The sequence below is a fragment of the Sesamum indicum genome, linkage group LG6 (assembly GCF_026168435.1).
Source record: "Sesamum indicum cultivar Baizhima isolate 11 linkage group LG6, ASM2616843v1, whole genome shotgun sequence".
In the NCBI taxonomy this organism is placed as follows: domain Eukaryota; kingdom Viridiplantae; phylum Streptophyta; class Magnoliopsida; order Lamiales; family Pedaliaceae; genus Sesamum; species Sesamum indicum.
Genome location: NC_142662.1, coordinates 8,545,639 through 8,567,029, shown reverse-complemented (window position 1 = coordinate 8,567,029; position 21,391 = coordinate 8,545,639). Strand labels below are relative to the sequence as shown.

Below are 21,391 nucleotides of genomic sequence, written 5' to 3'. Positions count from 1 at the left end.
TATATGATTATGATCAGTTGGAGGAGTGATAGTCAATAGTGGCAGTGGTAGTAGCAGGCCAACCAGCATTAGCAGTTTGGACATGCAGATGCTGACGTGGGTCCATCCATGTATGTCGATAGTATTTCTTTGACACTCCACGTAACCAGCAAAACAAGCTACTTTCCGATCCCCGCTTCCTTCTCTCTATGTAGCGTCCCAGTCCCTCATCCCCGGTCCCTAACTACCCAGCTAGCTGTAGTGACAATCATATATATATAAATATATATGGTTAATTAATTACTCATAATCATGACTACTGACTAGCAGCAGCTGCTTATATATATGTGGTAAAGGAAATTGACTGACAGCTGCAGCAACCAATAGAAGGAAACAATGGTGATTTGGTGAGGTGGAGTACTGCTGGACTTCTGTTGAAATTAATTAAAACAGGTTCCCATATATACATTTGTGCAGGTTGCATAGTCGGGGTCAGGTCGTCGGACCTTGGTACCTTGAGATCGGGTCGTTGAACCCTTCTTCGAGTTTCCTACTAGTGGATCATGAGAACAGAACACACATTAGGCTTGTTGGGTGGCCCTCATCTAAGGCCCTCCGATGCTTAAGTTAGAAAGAGTGGGTCGAATTCGATCTATGGAGAGCTGGTGAGACTAAAAACGTAATAAATGCACTTGGTATAAATGTTCATAAATGCTGGTATTTATAATGTACGGTACAACATAAGAGGGTGCCACATGGCATCATTTGGCGTTCGAGTGTTAGGTGATCCAACGACTGCCAAAGCGGGTTAATCAGTTGGACCGAACCCCACTAGCGCATTAATACGCGGATCCTGTCCATCCCTGTTAATATATTTAGGGTTGGAGGGAAAAGTTTTCCTTCTTTGCTGTCAAGGGTAATTTACCTCATTATTATTCCCCTACTTCTACTAGTGTCATTAATAACACTAGGAGAAGTTGATCAGTCATCTGTCAGATTGCGAGATCTCCACCGTTGATCATGCTAACGTGGCATCATCCCGTGGTTCATAAAAAGGCACGTTGTATCCCATCTTCCCTTATATATAGTCCTATATTTGAACTTCTTGACCGCAATCTCCAGTCTAGTCGCTTTCGATCTTCTTCAGTGAGCTTCTTCTCTTTTGAGTTCCTTTCCTCTAGGTATTTTTACATTAGTTCCTGCTTTCTTCAATGTCTTCTAATTTAAGGTCTAGTTTAGGGTCTGAAATGGGCTCAAGCTCGACTTCGGGGTCAACTGCGGCCTCCCCTAGGGAGGTCGTGGGAACATCCAACGACCTCATTTCCCCCATGCATGCTCCCCGATCTCCTCCTCATCGCAGGGCTTCTGCTGTCGGGCAACTGGCAGATTCGGCCAACTCTGATGATGTTCCCATCCAACAAAAATATTTGAATATGATGCGTAATAATCCCTGGGCTGGGATCTCTAGAACTGTAAAAACACCCATCCAACAGCTCAAAAGAAAATACTATATCCTTGATAATTTTGAAGTAGTCATTCCTCGCTCTTTCGATAAGATGCATCAACCTCCAAAGGGTTTATGTCCCTTTTCCATAATCCATTTAGAAGCAGGTTTACAGCTCCCGTTACCTCGCGATTTAAATAATATCCTCCTTAGGTTAGATCTTTATCCCATGCAACTCTCCCCCATTCCATTAGTCATATTCTTCTTTTCCTCATAGTTATGAAATACTTAGATCTCCCTCCTTCCTTTGATAATTTCTGGTCCCTCTATTCTTTCACGACCTCAAAGAGGTCGGGAGAGAGGGATTGGTTCTACCTTACCACTGGCAAAGATTTTCGGTATTTGGATGATCTGAAGTCCAATGTTAGCCCTTGGCTTGAGCGGTATGTTTTCATTCGACCTCCTCTTGGGTAATCCTGGGATTTTCGCCTCAGCTGACGTACTTCAATACTTGAACCCGAAACATATTGGAAGGGGTCCGAGCGCGACCTTATCAATTATATAACTCTGTATTAGTACCTTCCCAAATGTCTATTAACAGAAAAGGTGTTGAAGCTCGTGGGTTTCTCCCCTGTGCCCATCCCTATTAAGGGTTCCTTAGGTGACTACTTTTCTTCCTTTTCCTTCATAATGTGCATACTAAATTGGACTCTAACTCTGTTTTTCTATCTTGCAGCTTTTGAAGTCATGCTTGCCCGTATTACCAACAAAGTGAGGGCCCATAAGGGTACCCTTCCCCCTTCTCTGCATCGTGAGCTAGCTCGCGTCCAAACAGCCACTCTAGAGAGCTCGCAAAACGCCTCTGGATCAGCTGCTGCCCCTCGTTGTCTCAACAGCTCCTCAGTCTCCCCCTCCTCGCACTGCTTCCTCTCCAATCCAAATCGACAACTAATCTCCTAAAACCCAAGTGGAGATCGTCGAAGCTCCAGTAGAACCTAGCAATAAGAGAAAAAGGGGTAAAGGTAAAGAGAAGGCATCCCATTAGAGGAAGAGCAAAATCCGAAGCCGTAGCCCACAATCCTCCAAATCCAGCTGACAAAGAAGCTAGAAGCTCGCCTCACCGCCGACCAAGCCAATGAGGTAGAAAATTGCAAGAAATTGCATACTCAAGAGGAGGTCTGGCAGCAAGTAAGAGAGTCTCAGCGAATTCCCACTAGAAGGGTCGTTGAATTGTCTGGAGAGAGATTAGCCCCAAACTGGGGCGATCTTTTCTTCCAGTAGTGTTCTACGCACCCGGGCTGGTCAAGACTCTTGGGAGCTTTACAAAGCAGTGCCTTGAACGCGATCAGGTCATCCTGGCTAAACCTCCCATACTACGGTTGAGGAGAACTTTGCTCATAACATGGCGCAGGTAAAAATTGATCACTGTTCCTTAGATATTATTTCAGTTCATCAAGTCTAAATTTCTTACAGACGATCGCTTTTGACCACAACCTCTCTCTGCAATGCTCCATGTGGCGGCATGACAAAATCCAATCCGATGCGAAGGTGGCGGAGTTAGAGAGATGTTTAATCGAGCTGAAAGAGATGAATGACCAACTGCGATCCGAATTGGAAAAGAAGTCGGCCAAACTCTCCGCCAACTCGAAGAAGCTACATCCACGGCCCAGTGAGATCGCAAAGCAACCTTCAAGTCAAGCAAAGAACAAGGATTTGAAGCTGGGGTTGAGGCTGGGATGGTGGAAGGTCGCACAACTTTCCTCCAATCTTTTGAATATCAAAATTCCATCTCCCAAGCTTGCCTACAAGGTATCCGTGATTTCATGTAGGCTCTAGTGTTCAGAGACACTGTGGAGACTAAGACTGCAAGTTTTATGATCTTGGGCTTCAATAAGTGCCAAGATCAAATTCAGAAGCTTCAAGGGTTCGTCGAAGGTTTCAATTGCAATCAGCTAGATCCCCCGTTGGATGGGAATCTCCAGCTATATCCTGCGTAAGAAGAGGCATCCCCCAGTGAAGATGAGTTCGCCATTCTTCTGAAGGAGGACGATCAAGGAGCTAACCCCGACCAAGAATAGGCAGCTGGCCATCTTTCCTTTTTGCTTTTTGTTACTTTTGTCTTTGGAATCGTCAAATTTGAACAATCAACTTTAGACAATATTTTTTGTATATGTAATGACTGATCAATTTGAACTGTAATGACCATACTCTTTTCCTTTTAATTTGTCCCCTCGCAAGTTCGCTTATCATGATTATGTCAGCAAAATAACCTTTCATAAAGCATGTTTAGGCTAGGCCTTTTTGCCAGTTAGAAATCCATTCTAGCGACCTTTCTCAGATCCTTGGGTTTTGGGACTTTTTGCAAGTCAGAAATTTGTTCTAGTGATCTTTATCAGAACTTTGAGACAGGACCTTTTTCAAGTCAGAAATTCATTTTAGCGATCTTTCCCAGATCTTTGAGATGGGACCTTTTTCAGGTCAAAAATCCATTTTAGCGATCTTTCTCAGATCTTTGATACTATGGACCTTTTGCAGGTCATAAATCCATTTTAACGATTTATCTCAGATCTTTTATACTTGGGACCTTTTTCAGGTCAGAAATCCATGAGCGATCTTTGCGATTTGGGACCTTTTTCAGGTAAAAAATCCATTAGCGATCTTTCTTAGATCTTTTACTCTTGGGACCTTTTTCAGGTCAAAATCCATTAGCGATCTTTCTCAGATCATCAGCAATCTTTTTCAAGTTAGAAATCCAGCAACGTTCTTTCTTAGATCATTGTTACTTGAACCCTTTTCAGGTTAAAAGTCTTTTCAGCGATCTTTCTCAGATTGTTAACACTTTAAATTTTTTTCAGGTTAGAACTCCAAAGTAAATCTTCAACATGAAGTCTTTTTTAGACTTAAATTATAAAATGAGCCTTTCTCAAGCTGTATCCTTCATAATTTGCGACCTTTTTCAGGTCCTATATAGAACAAAGTGATTTTCAAAGTACACCACCCTTTGCCAGTTTCTTCGAAGCGGACCTTTCTTAGGTCGTTGGATTCTTTTTAGGCATAAAACTTCTTTAAGTGTGCACTTTCCATGGTCTAGGCAGATCTTTACCTTCCATATCTTGGAGAGCGTAAGTTCCCTTCTTCTCTACTTCTACGACCTTGTAAGGACCCTCCCATGTATGGTCTAATTTCCCTACATGCCTGGATACTTCAACCTTCTTCAAGACGAGGTCGCCAACCTAGAAACTCCTTTGGCTTCACTCTTCAGTTGTAGTTTTTGGTCATCAAACTCTTGTATCGCAATATTTTTGCATAAGCTCGGTCCCTGCATTCTTCAACCACGCTGAGATTGAATGATCTAAGCATTATCTTGTGGATTGTATTGGCTCACCCTTGCCGTTTCTTCACCTATCTCCGCTGGTATGATCGCCTTGCTACCATAGACCAAGCAGAATGGGATTTCTCCTGTTGAAGTCCTTGGTGTAGTTCTATAAGCCCAAAGCACACCAGGGATCTCCTCGACCCACCACCTCTTAGCTCCTTCAAACCGTGTCTTCAAGTGTTGCAACAAAATCCTATTCGTCACCTCAACCTGTCCGTTCACTTGAGGGTTCCCCAGCGCTGTGAAACTTTGTTGATCTTGAGCTCTTTGCACCATTCCATGATCTTCCTCCCTTGAAGCTGAGTTCCATTGTGCGATACCAGCACCCTTGGGATCCCAAACCTGCAAATAATATTTTTTCAAATAAAGTTTATTACCTCTTTTTTAGAGATCTTTGTCAATGCTTCCGCCTCCACCTATTTGGAAAAATACTCCACTGCAACAATCAAAAGCTTCTTTTGAGCTACAGCTTGAGGAAAAAGGGCCAACAATGTTAATTCCCCATTGGTCAAGAGGACATGCGACCTTGAGAGCTTCTAGTGGGGTCGCTGGTGAGTGCAGCAACCCTGCGAACTTCTGACAACTGTCACATTTTTTCACAAATTTCTTTGTATCTTCCACCAAGGTGGGCCAATAATACCCTTCTCTTAAAATTTTCTAGGCTAGCGACCTGCCTCCTAAATGATTCCAATAACTTCGTTCATGAACTTCCGTCATCACATATTGAACTCTTTCACCATCTAGACATTTTAGCAGTATTCCCTCAGTGGTTCTCTTGTATAGCTCTTCCCCCAACATAGTGAACTGATTTACTTTGAATTGTAACCTCCTCGCAGCAATCGGATCATCAAGGAGTTTCCCTTCTTTCAAGTATTGAATGAAGGGAATTCTCCACGAGCTCATCTCATTAATTACATGGATAACTTTTTCATATATCACCGGGGCTTCTCTTATTATTATTGCGATCTTCCTCTCCTTGACCCCTTCAACCATGGCCCCAAACTTAGACAAAGCATCTGCCTTTGCGTTCTCGTCCCGAGGGATCTGATGAATCGTACACCTATCAAATCTGTCCACCATCTCCTTAAATTTGGCTAAATATTGCGTCATCGACCATTCCCTAGTTTCAATTGCCCACTTGACCATTCTTCCAGACACATCAGGCTTTGACATGATTTGTTTCAACGGGTGGTTCGTGAGCACCATAATCGGATGGAATTGCAAGGTCGCAACTTCCTAGCAGTCGTCACAAGGGCTAGAGCTAACTTCTCGATCTGTATATACTTCTTCTCTGCTCCATGCAGCATCTTGTTCACGTAATATATAGGGCTTTGTGTTCCTTGCTCTTCCCGCACTAGAACTGAGCTTACTGCTTTGCCTAAGACTGCCAAATAAATATACAACTTCTCCCCAACCAATGGATTATCAAGAAGGGGAGGAGTGGTCAAATATTCTTTCAACTCTTGTAAAGCTTTTCCGCACTCCCCTGTCCACTCAAAATCTTTCACTTTTCATAAAACTTTAAAGAAAGGTAAATTGTGATTAGCTGACCTGGCAATAAACTAATTCAACGCTGCAATCTTCCCAGTCAGTTTCTGGGCATCCTTCACTGACTTTGGCGACCCCAACTGCATGATGGCCTGTATCTTCTCTGGGTTTTCCTAAATCCCTCTTTCACTTACCATGTAGCCAAGGAGCTTCCCTCCTTTTACCTCGAAAGTGCATTTAGAAGGATTCAGCTTCATTACATAAGATTGCATGATTGTGAAGGCCTTCTCCAAATGCTCCACGTGGTCGTTTTCATCTTGCTCTTCACTAACATATCATCTACATATACTTCCATGGTGGTTCCTATTTGGTCCTTGAACATTTTATTCACTAACCTTTGGTAGGTTGCCCCTGCATTCTTGAGATCAAAGGGCATGACATTGTAACAATACACCCTTTTTTCTGTTACAAAGGCCATTTTTTTCCTATCTTCCTTTGCCATGAATATTTGATGGTAACCTTGATAGGCATTCATCATGCTGAATAGTGCACACCCTGCTGTTGAGTCTACCAACAAGTCTATTCAAGGTAGTGGATAGGGGTCCTTCAGACATGCTTTGTTGAGATCTGTGAAATCAGTACACATGTGCTATTTCCCTGCTACCTTCGGCACAATGGCAACATTGGAAAGCCAGGTCATGTACTGGATCTCTACTACGAACCCCGCTTGCAACAACTTATTTACCTCTTCCTCAATAATTTTATTCATCTCGACCCCGAATATTCTCTTCTTTCGTTTCACCGGTTTGATCCAGGGTGTTATTTCTCCTCAAGAATTCTATCATCATCATTTCCATTTCCTTAGTCATCTACGATCCAATGTTGGTAGGTTTATTGAACTCACCAAGGATGAGCTCCACCTCCTTGTATTCTTCGACAGGCTCTAACCTTTCCATCTTCCCCTTCTTTACTTCCTCACTCTGTCCTTGCTCTTCTTTTCTTTTCTCCTTTCTCACTGCAGCTGTGACGTCCGTAGAATTTTGTACGTAATTGGAAGACTAATTGGTAATTATTAGAAATTTAAATTTAATTAGTAAATAAATTATAGACTGAATTTGGAATATAATAAAATTTGAACGGATTAAATTGGAGTTCGTTATAATATTTGGGGGCAAATTATAGTAATTAAGAAAATTAGGAAGAACGTAAAAATAATTATTTAGATTTATTAAAAAAAAAAGAAAATAGGATGGTGGGCCGGTGGCAGCCAACCATTAAATATATATATGAATGTTAATTGCACACATACACATACATTCACAAAAACACACACACTCATACACACACAACAACGCACACACATTTCGGAAAAAAACAGAGGTATGGATGTTGAATTTTAATTTTTAATAATTTATATAATTATATTATTTAATTACTCTATTTATTAAATGTTGATTATATTAAGCGATATACTATTTAATCGGAGTATTTTATGATTTTGGCTATTTAAATTAGTGTCCTATTAAATATCACAATTGTCTATAAAAATGATATAGTTGGGTAATTAAAATATTAGATTTGTTAGATTTAATTATTACTATAGCTAATTTACACAATTCCATTGGAATGATTAATCAAATATGTAATTCTATGTATTATTGCTTAATTAAATTGTATAGCAACGGTAAATTGACAGAAAATTCGTAGAAATACTTCGAAAATTATATTTTAGAAATATTATGTTATTAAAGAGGAAAATGAGGTTTCAATGGTAATATAATTTACGAATGTTATTAAAAATAATAGTTATAAATATATAAGGGGTTTGATTAAGTGAACTCTTATGAATTATTTGGTAAATTAAATATATTGATTATACGTATTATAATTTATTATAGGACGTGACGACAAGGTAGAGGGTTGAGCAGTCCCTCATAAAATAGAAGCATTTTGGGATATAAGGTAAGTATAGCTAATCGAATTTATATATATCTGTATGTGTAGTATTGTATATATTATATATATTGGTTTCTTGGATGCGATCATGGACTTGGCTTTATATTATTGTAAGTGGCTTTCGTATATTAATTATTTATATAATCAGTTGTGGATTATTTGAATATTGGTGAAATTATTATTATGTGTCATATGTGTTTGTAATAGTTGGACGTGAGAGTGGTATGATTACGTGATCGTATAATTGATTCTTGATGAAATCTAATTGGGAGTTGTTATTGAGAAAGTGATTATTATAAAGAATAGAATGACGAGTGTGAATGGAAATAAAAGATGATGCTTACCTAGTTGGAAACACAGTCAATGGTTTATGAAAATGTGATTGATGATAATGTGATTGATATTGAGATATGAAAAATATCTGAATTAAGCTAGGTACCATGGCGCGTAGGGTACCGGGGTATTCCGGGGCAGCAGGGAATATCCTATGCTGTTAGCTACACACTGGGGTGGTGTGGGGGTACCACGTTTGTTGTGATGTCCTGTGCTATATTGCTACACAGCTGGAGTAAAAGAGTGTGGGGATATCACACAACGAGTATCTTGTGCTGTATATGATATGATGATGGCCGGCGAAATCATTGACTGATGTATACCAATTAGAGTAAGTGGGGCCCTTAACTAATAAACGATAATGTCGCATATTATGTCATAGATTGATTTATAATTGTGAGTAGGTATTACTGCTTATATTTGATGTTGCTATTGATAATGACTGTTAGTCAATGTGACTGCATGTACGTGAAATTGTTGCCTGTGTATATATATATAAACCGATCAGCTATACTTATTGAGTAGGCAGCTCATTCCTTGCCACGTACTTTTCAGGAGATAGGTCACACTGATTAGTCACATTGGACTTTGAGCAGTGCCGTCGTCTTTATTAGGTGGGTCAGCCGTGACTTCTAAAACTAGAGTTTTTGATTGTGGGTTGTTAAATATTCTGATCTTTTATCGGGATTTGTATTTAAAGTTGTGGTATGATTTTCTTAAGGTTATGTACACGAGGACATCTAGTGGGGGTAAATATGAACTTTTGGTGATATCTAATACCTTTTGTGATATATATATATTGCTGATAAATTAGAATTTATTTTACGAGTTGAAAGAGAATTACTTATAGAATGAGTTCTGATTAAAGAAAGGATAAAATAATAATAACTAGATGTAGCGAGTAGGGGGTGCTACAGCAGCGACCTGCTTGATGGCAAGGTTGTAACACTGTTGTGCATCCCTTTGATTGCATCACACTTCTCCCATTTCATATTTGGAAGAAAACTTCATTTTCAGGTGATATGTGGACAACACTTATTTAAACTTATTCAATCAGGTCGTCCGAGTACTACACTGTAGGTGAATGGGCTATCTACCACCAAAAACTGAATCATACACGTTTTCCTCTTAGGTTCCTCTCACAGAGATACTGGCAGATCAATCACTCCTTTCGGAACCACTTCATTTCCTCCAAACTCGACCAAGGGTGTCCTCATAGGTCTCCATTTCAGCTCGCCCAGGTCTATCTTCCTGAGCACATTTGTGAAGATAATATATACTAAACTACCACTATCAATTAACACTTTATGTACCTGGTAATTCGCGATGTCCATTCTAATTACCATCGGATCATTTTGATCTACCGATCCCAAGCTCAAGTCCTTGTTTCCAAAAATGATGTCCTCCTAAGGTTCTAAGCACAACACTTGTCCCCCATTCCTGCATCTGTTGTCCCTCGCATATTTCTTTCGAGTTCTGGCAGAGTCTCCCCCTGTAGGACCTCCTGATATGGTATGGATGACTCCTTTCGTCGGTTCGTTGTCACGAGGTTCGCTCCTACCTGCATCATCCTTACGACCTCGATCCCTGCTCCACGATCTGCTTCTGTTTGCTATTTCATTTTTTTTCTCAATTAAATTCTTGAAGTAGCCGTGCCTGATCAACCTCTCGATCTCATCCTTTAGTTGAAAACACTTCTCTGTATCATGGTCTTTGTGCTTATCGAACCTACAATATTTTTTAGAGAACTTTTTAGCAGGAGTATCTCGCGTTTCACCTGGCCATTGAAGAAACCCCTTCTTCTCTACCATCAGCATGGCTTTCTCTCTAGTGATGTTAAATGGAGTATATCTGTGGTACCTAGGTTGATAGGGCCCCCGTCTCTCTCGATTTTTTTTAGATTGGCTCTTGCCCTCTTCAAATCGCTCTCCCTTCACGTGACCTTGGTCCCTGGTCCATTTGTTGTCTTTCATCACGGTCATCTTCTCTTCATGTATATACTTTTGTACTAACTCTATCAACTGCTATATTCCACCTAGCGGGTCGCCAGCCAATGTAGATGCAAAATGACCCTTCTTAAGCCCATGAATCAGTATGCTGACCATTATATCAATTTTGAGATTGTGCACTTCCAACATTTCATTGTTGAATCTCCCTATAAAATTCTTAAGTGTCTCATTATTCTTTTGCCTAATGGTAAAGAGGTATGTCGCAGGCCTCTTTGCTTTCCTCTTACTCACAAAATGAAAAGAGAATTTCTGCACAAGCTGTTCGTATGAGTCGATGGTCCCACTCCCCAGATTAGTGAACTAATTCTTGTGCTTTCCCTTTCAAGGTGGTCACAAATAGCTACGCTTTAATCGGGTCGGTCTAGCCATACAAGTTCATAACCAGATCGAAAGTTGCAACATGCTCTCTCGGATCCTTTATTCCATCATATTTGGGAAGATCCAAAAACCTAAAGCTGCTATCCACGACCTCCAACAAAATCCTATTGGTGAAAGGAGAACTTCTACTTTGAGAAACGATCTCCCCTCGCTTCTTCAACTCCTCAATCTATTTGACCAGTTTCTCTATTTGCCTACTAACATTATCCACCTCTACCGGTGATATGCCCGGTTGCTGCCAGATGGCTCTCTTACTCGTTACTTCGTTTGACATTGTTCTCTCAAGACCTTTTTCAGGTACCCGTGATGCCTCACGGTCGTGCTCCATCTCTACTTTTGCACCCTTGAATAACTGCCTTCTCACTCTTTATCGAGCTGGAGTCACAGTTCTCCTCTCATATTCTACTTAGCTTTCTTGCTGGCTTCTTCAATCATTGTTTGCAAATCAGAACGTGTCAGCTGCAATACTTGTTCTTCTTCCCATATAAGAGTTTCTTCCATGTGATGATCTCTCCTAGGTCATGTTTCCATTTCAAACCCACTCGTTCTCAGTTTTCCACAGACGACGCCAAAATGATGCAGGTCGCATAATCGGGGTCGGGTCATCGGACCTTGGTACCCTGAGATTGGGTCGCTAAACCCTTCTTCGAGTTTCCTACTAATGGATCTTGAGAACAAAACACACATTAGGCTTGCTGGGTGGCTTCAGCTAAGGCTCACCGATGCTTAAATTAAAAAGAGTAGTCGATCTATAGAGAGTTGGTGAGACTAAAAAAATGTAATAAATGCACTTGGTGTAAATATTCATACATGCTGGTATTTATAGTGTACGATACCGCATAAGAGGGTGTCACGTGGCATCATTTAGGTGTCCAAGTGTCAGGTGATCCAACGGCTGCCAAAGCGGGTTGATCGCTTGGATCGGGTCAGCTCCGACCCGACCTGCGCATTCATATGCGGATCCTATTGTAATGGTGTATAAGATCAACTCTAAAGTGCTACTGAACATACTTCAACCGATTATGGATCTTTTAGTAGACCCTACTCCCTAGTCAAAATATGTTTATACCGAAAAGGATGATTAGTGATAATATACTACTAGCTCGAGCTATTAGATGGGTATAATCGACGATAACTACCTCCTTGATGTATCATGAAAATAGATATTCCGAAAGCATACGATAAGTTGAATGGGAAATTTTGCATGCAGTGTTGAAGTTGATGGTGTTCCCTTCTATGATTATAAGATGGATCATTCAGTGTGTGTCAATGGCATCCTATTTTATTCTACTAAATGGACAACGAAATGGTTTGTTCAGGGGGTGCATGGGGCTTAGCACAAGGAGACCCCTTCTTGTCATACCACTTTGTGCTGATCATGGAATTACTGCTTGCCATTTTGAAGAAACGTATCTCCCTTTTGGCAGAGTTTCAAGTTCAGTGGAAGTGCAAGGAGGTTAATCTATTTATGTTATCATTTGCTGATGATTTATTCTTTTTCTGCAAAGCATCTAAGAACTCTGTAGTCATGTTGATGGAGGCATTCCAACTTTTGTCTACTCTCTCAAACCTCAAGGTGAATGCGGCTAAGAGCATCGTTATACTCTCCAAATTAGTAAAGGACCAACTTCAGGCATTGCAATAACTAGTAGGGTTTGCTAGAGGCTCGTTGCCTATAAAATATTTTTGGGTACCTCTAGTGGCCTCTAAGTTGATGAACGCAGAATGTAGGCCATTAGTGGAGAACTTGAAGAGCATAATTAATAGCTAGAGCTTGAGGCATTCTTTTTTGCTGGAAAGCTTCAATTGATAAAGTCGATCCTGTGTTTCTTTTAGCTCGCACTGGGCAACCATATTCTTGTTGCCTTTTGGTGTGACTAAGCTTATTGAACGGAGGATTAGGAAGTTGCTTTGGGCTGGTAGGGGAGATCGAGGTGCAGCTAGATTTGCATGGGAACATATTTTGCAAACTTGTGCTGCAGGGGGCCTTAGGCTTCGGTCGTTGGCTAATGTAAACAAAATTTTGTACTGTAAACATCTGTGGAATATTGCTAGCAATGACCGAAGATTGATTTGAGTGTAATAGATCACACAGTTTAGGCTGAAGCACGAACCATTGTGGATGTTCCTTCTTCACATGATGCCTGGTATTGGAGGAAAATGTTGCACCTCCATGAACTGATATAGTGCCTGCTACACTATGACATTCATGATGGGGAGAATATTTGGTTCTAGAAGGATTCTTGGCACTCTTTTGGTATATTGTTGCATAAATTTCCTGTTGGCCCCCTTCTCTCTTGCTTGGGTGATTTGACCAAGCTTGTAGAAATCATTGAGGAAAGGCGATTGAGCCTTCCGCAGTAGCTGCAATAGGCCATTTTGGAGAGTGAGCAATGTCTGGAGGCCTATTTTATGGAGCCAAGATATGGAAAAATGGAGGGCAACTCAGGTGACATATGCGGTCTGTGACACTTATTAGATTATCTGCCCGAATCCACAACCGGTGCAGTGGTCTTCCCACTTGCATGTCCCGTTGAGTATCCCTAGTATCACTTTCTTACTATGGTTGGCTATCCAAGAGAAGCTTTTGACTACGAATAACCTGTGGTTGCAGCAATTGGGCTTAGATTGCCCCTTATGCAATGAGCAAGCGGAATTCGATGTTCACTTGTTTTTTCATGCCCGTGTATGCAACATTGAATCAAGATCATCCATCAAATTGTGCAATGGAGATGGTCGAGGCTTAATTAGTCACAAGGTGTAAAATGGTCAACGAGGAGATGTTGAGGGAAGCACCTTGTGAAAGTAGCCATAGGGCTACGCGTATTTAGTGTATCATTTGTGGATGGAGAGGAATATGAGAAAATTCCAATTTGCACAACGAGAATCGAGTGTCCTAGCAACATTAGTGATTGAGCAAGTGTTGTTCGAAATCCTAACCTACTATCGGTCAGTAGTTACTCTATTAGAATATAGAGAATAACATTACAGGGTTCTAATTGAGTTCCTCGAGTTTGTTGTACACTTATTAGAACCCTATAAATTAATACTTTAGGTTAAAAACTCAATTAGAACCCTTTAAGTATTAATTTATAAAGATTTTACTGTATGTCACTTATTTCATATTTATTGAATATTTATAATATATATTTTTTTTAGAGTTTGAGCGCACACATCGAACTAACATATCTGTGTGCTAACATATCTGTACATAAAATCAAAATCAAAATTCCAACTTCGAACCCCCAAATGATAATCAATTTGTAACTTTTCAGTAGCTTGTATAGAAAGGCTCGGCGCAGCCCCCCAATTACGACCACCACCGCCACGCAATTGACCTCTTTCCGCCCTACCATAAACAATTTCGGTACACAAATTGGTGGACTGATGGCCAATCTCATCGAAGAGGATGAAGGAATGGTTAATATCACTGTGCGGACCATCGGTCCTTCCCCTCCGTCTCACCTCAGGGTCCCTTCTTCGCTCAAAGTATCGCATCTTATGTCTTACTTCCTTTTTCTCTCTGCTTTTTTTTTCTGTGCGTTATCTTATGTGTAATTTCGAGTCCTGGGAATGTTTTAAATGATAAAAGTAGTTAAAACAACAAAAAGATGCAAATTCCTTTTCACGGTGGTGATGGCTCCGTTGATGTTATAAATTGATGCTGAAAGGATTAAACCCGATAAGTTGATCATGTTGGTTCCATTTTTTTTTTTTTTTGTTTTCTTTCTGTTGGTGGATTATGTTTCGCTGATTACTTGAATATTACTAACTTGATTGAGTTCATACATACCATACCTAGTCTGGGGGGAGGGGGGGCAACATGTTACAATTGAAAATTCACCTAATCATTCTTTGGGGGTCGGAGTCCATAAGTGTCCTATGAAGTCAAAACACTGGCATCTGCAAATATTAACTTAATCATATTCTATATCAGAATTTGAGCTGCTATGCCTTTCTCTTATCTACCTTATTTTCAATTATAACCACATTGTGACTTTATTGTGCGTTATATATCTTTTGACTGTTGGAATAGGATGAATCATATCTTATTTATAATCCACTCTAGCTCTTCTTCTAAAACCACAAATTGCTAGTAAAATTAGTTTACATGGATGTCCTACTCATGATGTTGAAGGAATTTGCATTTATTGTCAGAGCCTGCAATTTCTTGATGACATTCTGCATTTAATAGGAACATCGTTATTTTTTCTTGAGGCCAAGCATCAGATATGAAAACGCTAACAAGAAAAATAATTTATGAAAGAGTTACTATACAAGGCTTATCTAAAATTTTTTGCATTACATCATATCATGCTAATGATAAAGGCATCCTGGTTTTGAAGTAGGATAGAGAACACTTGAATGTTCGAATAGAAGTAGACTACTTCATTATTGGTGTTCAATTATGTAAATTTATTATCATGATCATTATGCTACCATTATGTATCTCGTCATTCTTAAAGTTTCTTAAAGTTCTAGTTGTCTAGAGCGTCAGTACCTGAAGTTTCTATAAGTAATTGTTTGAATTTTAATCAACAAAAAGGATCTAGTAGATATTCATAAGAAAGTCTGAGGATAAGCGAATGAAAGATTGATCATAACGTATCTTTTAGCTTTATATGCTTTGATTGATAAATTTTTTCTATACACAAAGATACTACTTAATTGCTTTGAACTTGAACAGTTGTCCAGTTGCTAGGATGTTTCAAAACATTTCTAACAAAATGATCTTGTATTTCCTTTCTATATTATAAAGTTTGGAGAATAAATGGCTCTTACACACCTAGTTGATAAATTAGGTTTTCTTGTGTTTTAACAATTAATTCATCCACCACTCAGATGCCAGCCATGTTAGAGTCTGTTAATTATGTATTACGACTTCAACATAGTATAAACTGGTGATCTCAGTATCTCATTCAACATAAGTTCAATGGTGAGGTTATGGAGTATCGAATGAATGGAGCAGTTTATATTTCTTTTCCTATATGTGTATTTCTTACTCTCTCTGTCCATCTTTTTTGTTTCATTGAAAGGACTTCATCACAGAAGATGCTGTATGAAGGATGTTTTTGTTATGTTTTGTGTTTACTGACAAGCAGGTTAAAGAGTTGAGGGAATTGATTGCTGGGACTAGTCACCTGCCCCTTAAGAATATGAGGCTTGTTTGTCGAGGGAATGTCTTGCACGATAGTACAAATGGTGATGATATATTGGTGCAACTCCAGGATGGAGGTAAATATCCCCACTAGTTTTAGTTGTTAGAACTTGCGGACCTGGATGTGTGTTAGTTTGTGATGATTAGTTAGATGATATTTTATCTTTATCTTTTAATACGGTTATGCATCATGTTGTAGAAACTTTGTCGAGATTGTACTCAATTATAATAGAGGAAATCACATCCTCTAAGGTTCCCGTTCACATACCCATAATGTGCTTTACTTGTTGGTTTGTCTGCATTATGCTAAAACTTAAACTGCTGCGTATTGCTAAGATTTGCAATATTTTGTTTGATTCTCAATTGTTCTTCCAGTTTTACAATGATCAAAGATCAATAAATATAAGACGATACCCATAATGTGCTTTACTTGTTGGTTTGTCTGCATTATGCTAAAACTTAAACTGCTGCGTATTGCCAAGATGGCAATATTTTGTTTGATTCTCAATTGTTCTTCCAGTTTTACAATGATCAAAGATCAATAAATATAAGACGATATGCTTTTAAGATGGCTTTAGGACAATTATTCTAATTAGACCACTGCACTCATAACTTGAAAGTTAGTATTGGACCTTTCGGAATTCATCTGATGTTAGTGCATCTAATTGATTGCACTCTACGTGGCATTTTCTTTTCCCCCAAATGATAAGATCCTTTTGATACTGTGGACAAGCTTGAAAGTACTAACTTTGTTCCATGGATAAGATTAGCTCTGGTGAAATAGTTATCTTCCTCTCTGTTTATGCTGACATTCAAGGCCAGTTTTCTGTTTCATAATAAAGTCTGATTTCCTTTGTCTATGCAAGTTAGTTCTGGTGCTTCATTTTTTGAATTTATTCTAAATAATGGTAAGAAACTGAAGGAATATTTGAATTTACCCTATGCCATTATTGATTATTGATTGCTTCAGATTTGGAGCTTAGTCTGTTGAAATTTGGATTGCACCCATACGTGATTGTAGCCTTATCATGGTTCTTCTTTTCCCCATTAGAAATCATAGATTTTGCTCCATTTCTGTTTTGGCATTTTGCAAGATTTCTTTCTTGTATTATTCTGTTACTATCTTTGACTAAATATCACAATATTTCTTTTGTAGAAACTGTGTTTGTTGCCATCAAACCCCAGCCGCCTGCTAAGCATATTAGCAATTTTGATGACGACGATGGCGAAGATCTTGTCAGTTTGAAGTTTTTCCTGGAATCTCTTTTCTGTTAAACCTCTACATCTGAGAGTCTAATTTTCTATCTTTTGTTTGTATAGAAATTTCAACTTCCACAATCAACTAGCAAGTGGAAAAGAAGGCTTTTCTTTGTTTTACGTGATAAATTTAAGTTTCCTGGTGAGAACTAGTTCTACAATTCTATTTTGCAAATATGATTAGCAAATTCTAATTAGTGTTGTTCCCTTGCAGATATGCTTTTGATGGTGATTTTCTCTCTCAGTCTAAAGATGTGGACAACAATTGTAGTATGGTTTATTCTGGCATCTGTTGCCCATAGATTGGGTGTCGGGCCTCTATATGTCAGTCTTCTACTATCCTGCAATTCATTTAAGACGTTGCAGATGTTGGCTTAATTATGCTGGAAACCTTGCACTATACTCTTTAAACTTTTTGCAAGTTTATCAATCACGCAAGCATGTTTATTGCAGAGACTCACCAAACAAGCGGATTTTAGCCATAATCCAAATGTTAGCTGATTAATTGCTTCCAGTTTTGCAGATTAAAGATATTGAAAGTCTAACTGAACTAAGTATATTTTGACCTAGTCATCCTCTGTATATAAAGCATTTTATCTACACCCAAGTGTTCATACAGTGAGAGGACTTGGAATTTGGTGAAAATGTTAAGCATGGATTAATGGAGAATTAATTGCACACCATAATTTTCTGAGATGGCTGCAAAGAGCGTGTCTTGGCGTGTCTTGGCGTTTAAATTCTTCTTGCATTAGCTGCATATATTTGCTTCAATGAAAAAACAGTTTGCATTGCGAAATTAGATGTAAACTTAGGTTGTGACAGAGCTAATACCTTTTGTGGCCATGGCAAACATAGCATTAAGCTATTTTGAAGTGTGATTTTATGTTTTAAATAAAAAGGCATAGAAATTCTATGTCCATAGACAACCAGCACAAACAAAGACCTTGCTCTATTTGGATTTACATTTTGGTCCTTCAAGATACTATTCACTTAATTTAATGCTACCATTATGATTCAGATACTTGGAACTGGATTTCTTATCATTTTCTACAACCTTGGGCATCGGCAACCTGGCGATATAAGGTACATGCAACAGCCAGCAAGCTGTCTAACTTGTCTAGGTCCCACAATGACACAGTCATGTCTTTATGTGGTTCCATCTGTTTATAATGATGCTTTTATGCAGTTCCATTTCTGTTCTACTTGGCACTGCAACTTTTAAGAAATTTTCCTGATCATCTGGAAATGTATTGCAAAATCTTTTTATGGGTTTTTGGACATGTGGAACTATATGCAGAAACATCTAGTGCTAAGATGCATGGCATTATCATTGTATGGTTTCCTTCTCTTATATAGCATGCCATAGTATTTAGAAAAACTTGAGAAAATATGCTTTCTGAGAATGGATAAGAATGTAACTTTCGAAGTTGAATATTTTCTTCGTATTCTAATCCAATGATCTTTATACCTCTCTGTAAATGTGGTGATGTGCTTTCTTTTAAGCAAACAAGGGCACAAGAGCCTGCCATCACTGTGTTACCCATTTCTGATCTCTTTCCAGAATCATATTCCAGACTTCCTGATTTCTAGTACTTGCTTCCTTCAACATTTCATTTTCAAGTTTTGGCATCTTTTCAAAAATAGTATCAACTGTGGACTGAGACATCCCTTATATATTTGCATAACTTCCTGGTACGTAAGTAGGATGGTTGAGTTGAATGCATCGTTCTGCATGACATGAGAACAAGAGAGGACGTCAGATTGGATAATGGAGAAATTTATTACAGCTAAAGTTTAGTCAGTCAAAGCCCAAAAGCATCAAAACTTTCCTTATAGCACAATAAAAACTCCACCTCTTTCTCTTGTATGCTGAATGCAGTGGTCATGGTGGAATGGTTTGGGAATCTAGAAATTGTTGTTAAGCAGTCAAATCTATGGATTTTTGGTTCTTTGAGCTCATGCTGGCAGTTTCAGCATAGTTAATGACATTGGATGTAATCTCTCTGGAACTTCTAAGATGTTCTTTGAGCTCATGCTGGCAGTTTGCTGTCATTTTGGTTTATTATGTTGTGCCTTATTGCATGTCTAATGAAAATTCTTGTAATCTTAAATACCTGCCTATGTATTAGCTAGCTACAGAGATATTGACAAGAAATCTCATAGAATACTGTTCAATATGTTGCCACTCAGCATGAGCCTGTTGTACCCTTTTGAACTTTTGCCCATTAGTTGGCTGAGGTTGTATTCTGGAATCTATGCAGCGCATATTCTATATTCAATGAAGATTTTAGGGAACTTCCTGGGACTCTCAATGCGGATCGCCTCGACAGGGACATCAGACTTGGGCGATTCTGAGTGCTAGGTGCTGTAGTTCATGGAGCAACAGCCCCATTTTTGTACTAATATCTGTAATTAGAATTTTCAGAAAACATCTGTAAAAGTCTGAGTCTAAACCCAGATTGTCATCATTGAAGTGTTTGCAGTTGTACGACTAAGTTAGCTCTCCTTTCAAAAAGATCCGTGTAGGAGCGGTCTGAGTTTCCTTGTGACTAAGCATGTGTTATTTTTCAATTAGTAATTGTAAATATCCACTTATTGTTTAACTATTACTATTTGTTTCGTTAATTGGAATAGAATTAGTGGGAAGGGGATGATATATAGTTAGACGACGACGACTACCAATAACGAGGAATAAAATGCACAAGCATTTGCTGCTGGTAGTGGTGGTTAATTCAGTATCCCTTCAAACTCATTATCAGTGTGTGGATCACCAGCTCACGCCCCATTACAATCCTAATGGTGTATTATTATGTTATCAATAAATAGTAAATTCTACTTTTAATCATTGTCATTAATGATTACCAGCTTTGAGGTAGGTAAAGGCAAAGGTAACACAATATATGGTGCTGCATTAATTAATATATTTTGTAAAAGTCTTATATGAGGTAAATTAGAATATTAAAATTATATATATATATATATATAAACCTACTTTTAACAAAATTCCAGTTAATAAAATTGTATCTTCATACCAAGTTTGGTTACAAAAGTATTCTTCTAAGTCGTTACCACTTACCATTAAAAAATGCTAATATACAAAAAAGTCACAACAAGAAGGGTGAGTGAAAAACCTAAAATAAGGCAATAAATCAAATAGCACCACAATGTATGAATTCTATAAAGTATAAATATATATATCATACGCCTAATTAAGGTCAAATTCAACATGAATTAACCTTTTTTTTTTTATTTTAGAAGGAACTAAATAATGGAACATAAGTTAATAAAGTACTTGTTTAAGAATAAAGTATACAAAGACTCTTGTTTACTTCTCCCGATACTATGGAGGTAAATGGATGATATTATAACAAATAACTAAATCTAAAATCTAAAATTTTAATTTTAATTTACAATTAGTATACCAACCAATTTCAGGAAAATTTAGAATTAAAAAAAATGGATATTGATAAAACATAACAAAAATAAAAAAATACAATGACGTACAACTAATAATAAAAAAAAATAAGGGAAAGGTCTACAAAATAGCTTACAAACATTAGAATAATAATAATTTTTTTTTTGGGTAAATGCAATTTTCATTAAAAAAGAAAAGTATAGTTCAACAGTGCTCCTCATCAGGCATCTTCCTCGATAGGCTAAAGGATACGTCACAGTTTATACAAAGCACATTTACTAACAGAGCTAGATAACTTAATACTGAGAATACGCTGACGGACATCTTCCACAATTAAGTTAGCCACAGCGCTCGGAGCCCTCTCCTCATGTTCAAAACGTCTCAGGTTTCTCCCCCTCCAAATATGGTATACACAAGAACCAAGCAGAGTACGGTAGGCTATGCTGATGATGTGCTTCCCTCGCCATTTCCTTGCTCCCCATTCAATATCTATAGCCCAATCCCGATTAGGCCAATGGAATTGTACAATGCTCCAAACAGTGCTGAGGCATTGTCTACTAAAGCTGTAATGGAAGAACAGGTGGTTATGAGACTCCAC

General features: G+C 38.5%; 1 protein-coding gene across 1 annotated transcript; it reads left to right on the top strand.

Moving 5' to 3' along the window:
- Positions 1-14,174: 14,174 nt before the first annotated feature.
- On the top strand, positions 14,175-19,981 carry LOC105164530 (ubiquitin family protein). The gene is made up of 7 exons (XM_011083181.3): positions 14,175-14,452; positions 16,066-16,198; positions 17,278-17,357; positions 17,442-17,520; positions 17,593-17,702; positions 18,397-18,461; positions 19,640-19,981. Exons 1-7 carry the CDS (start codon positions 14,351-14,353, stop codon positions 19,731-19,733), a joined length of 663 nt encoding a protein of 220 aa, XP_011081483.1. The 5' UTR covers positions 14,175-14,350; the 3' UTR covers positions 19,734-19,981.
- The last annotated feature ends 1,410 nt before the right edge of the window (positions 19,982-21,391 follow it).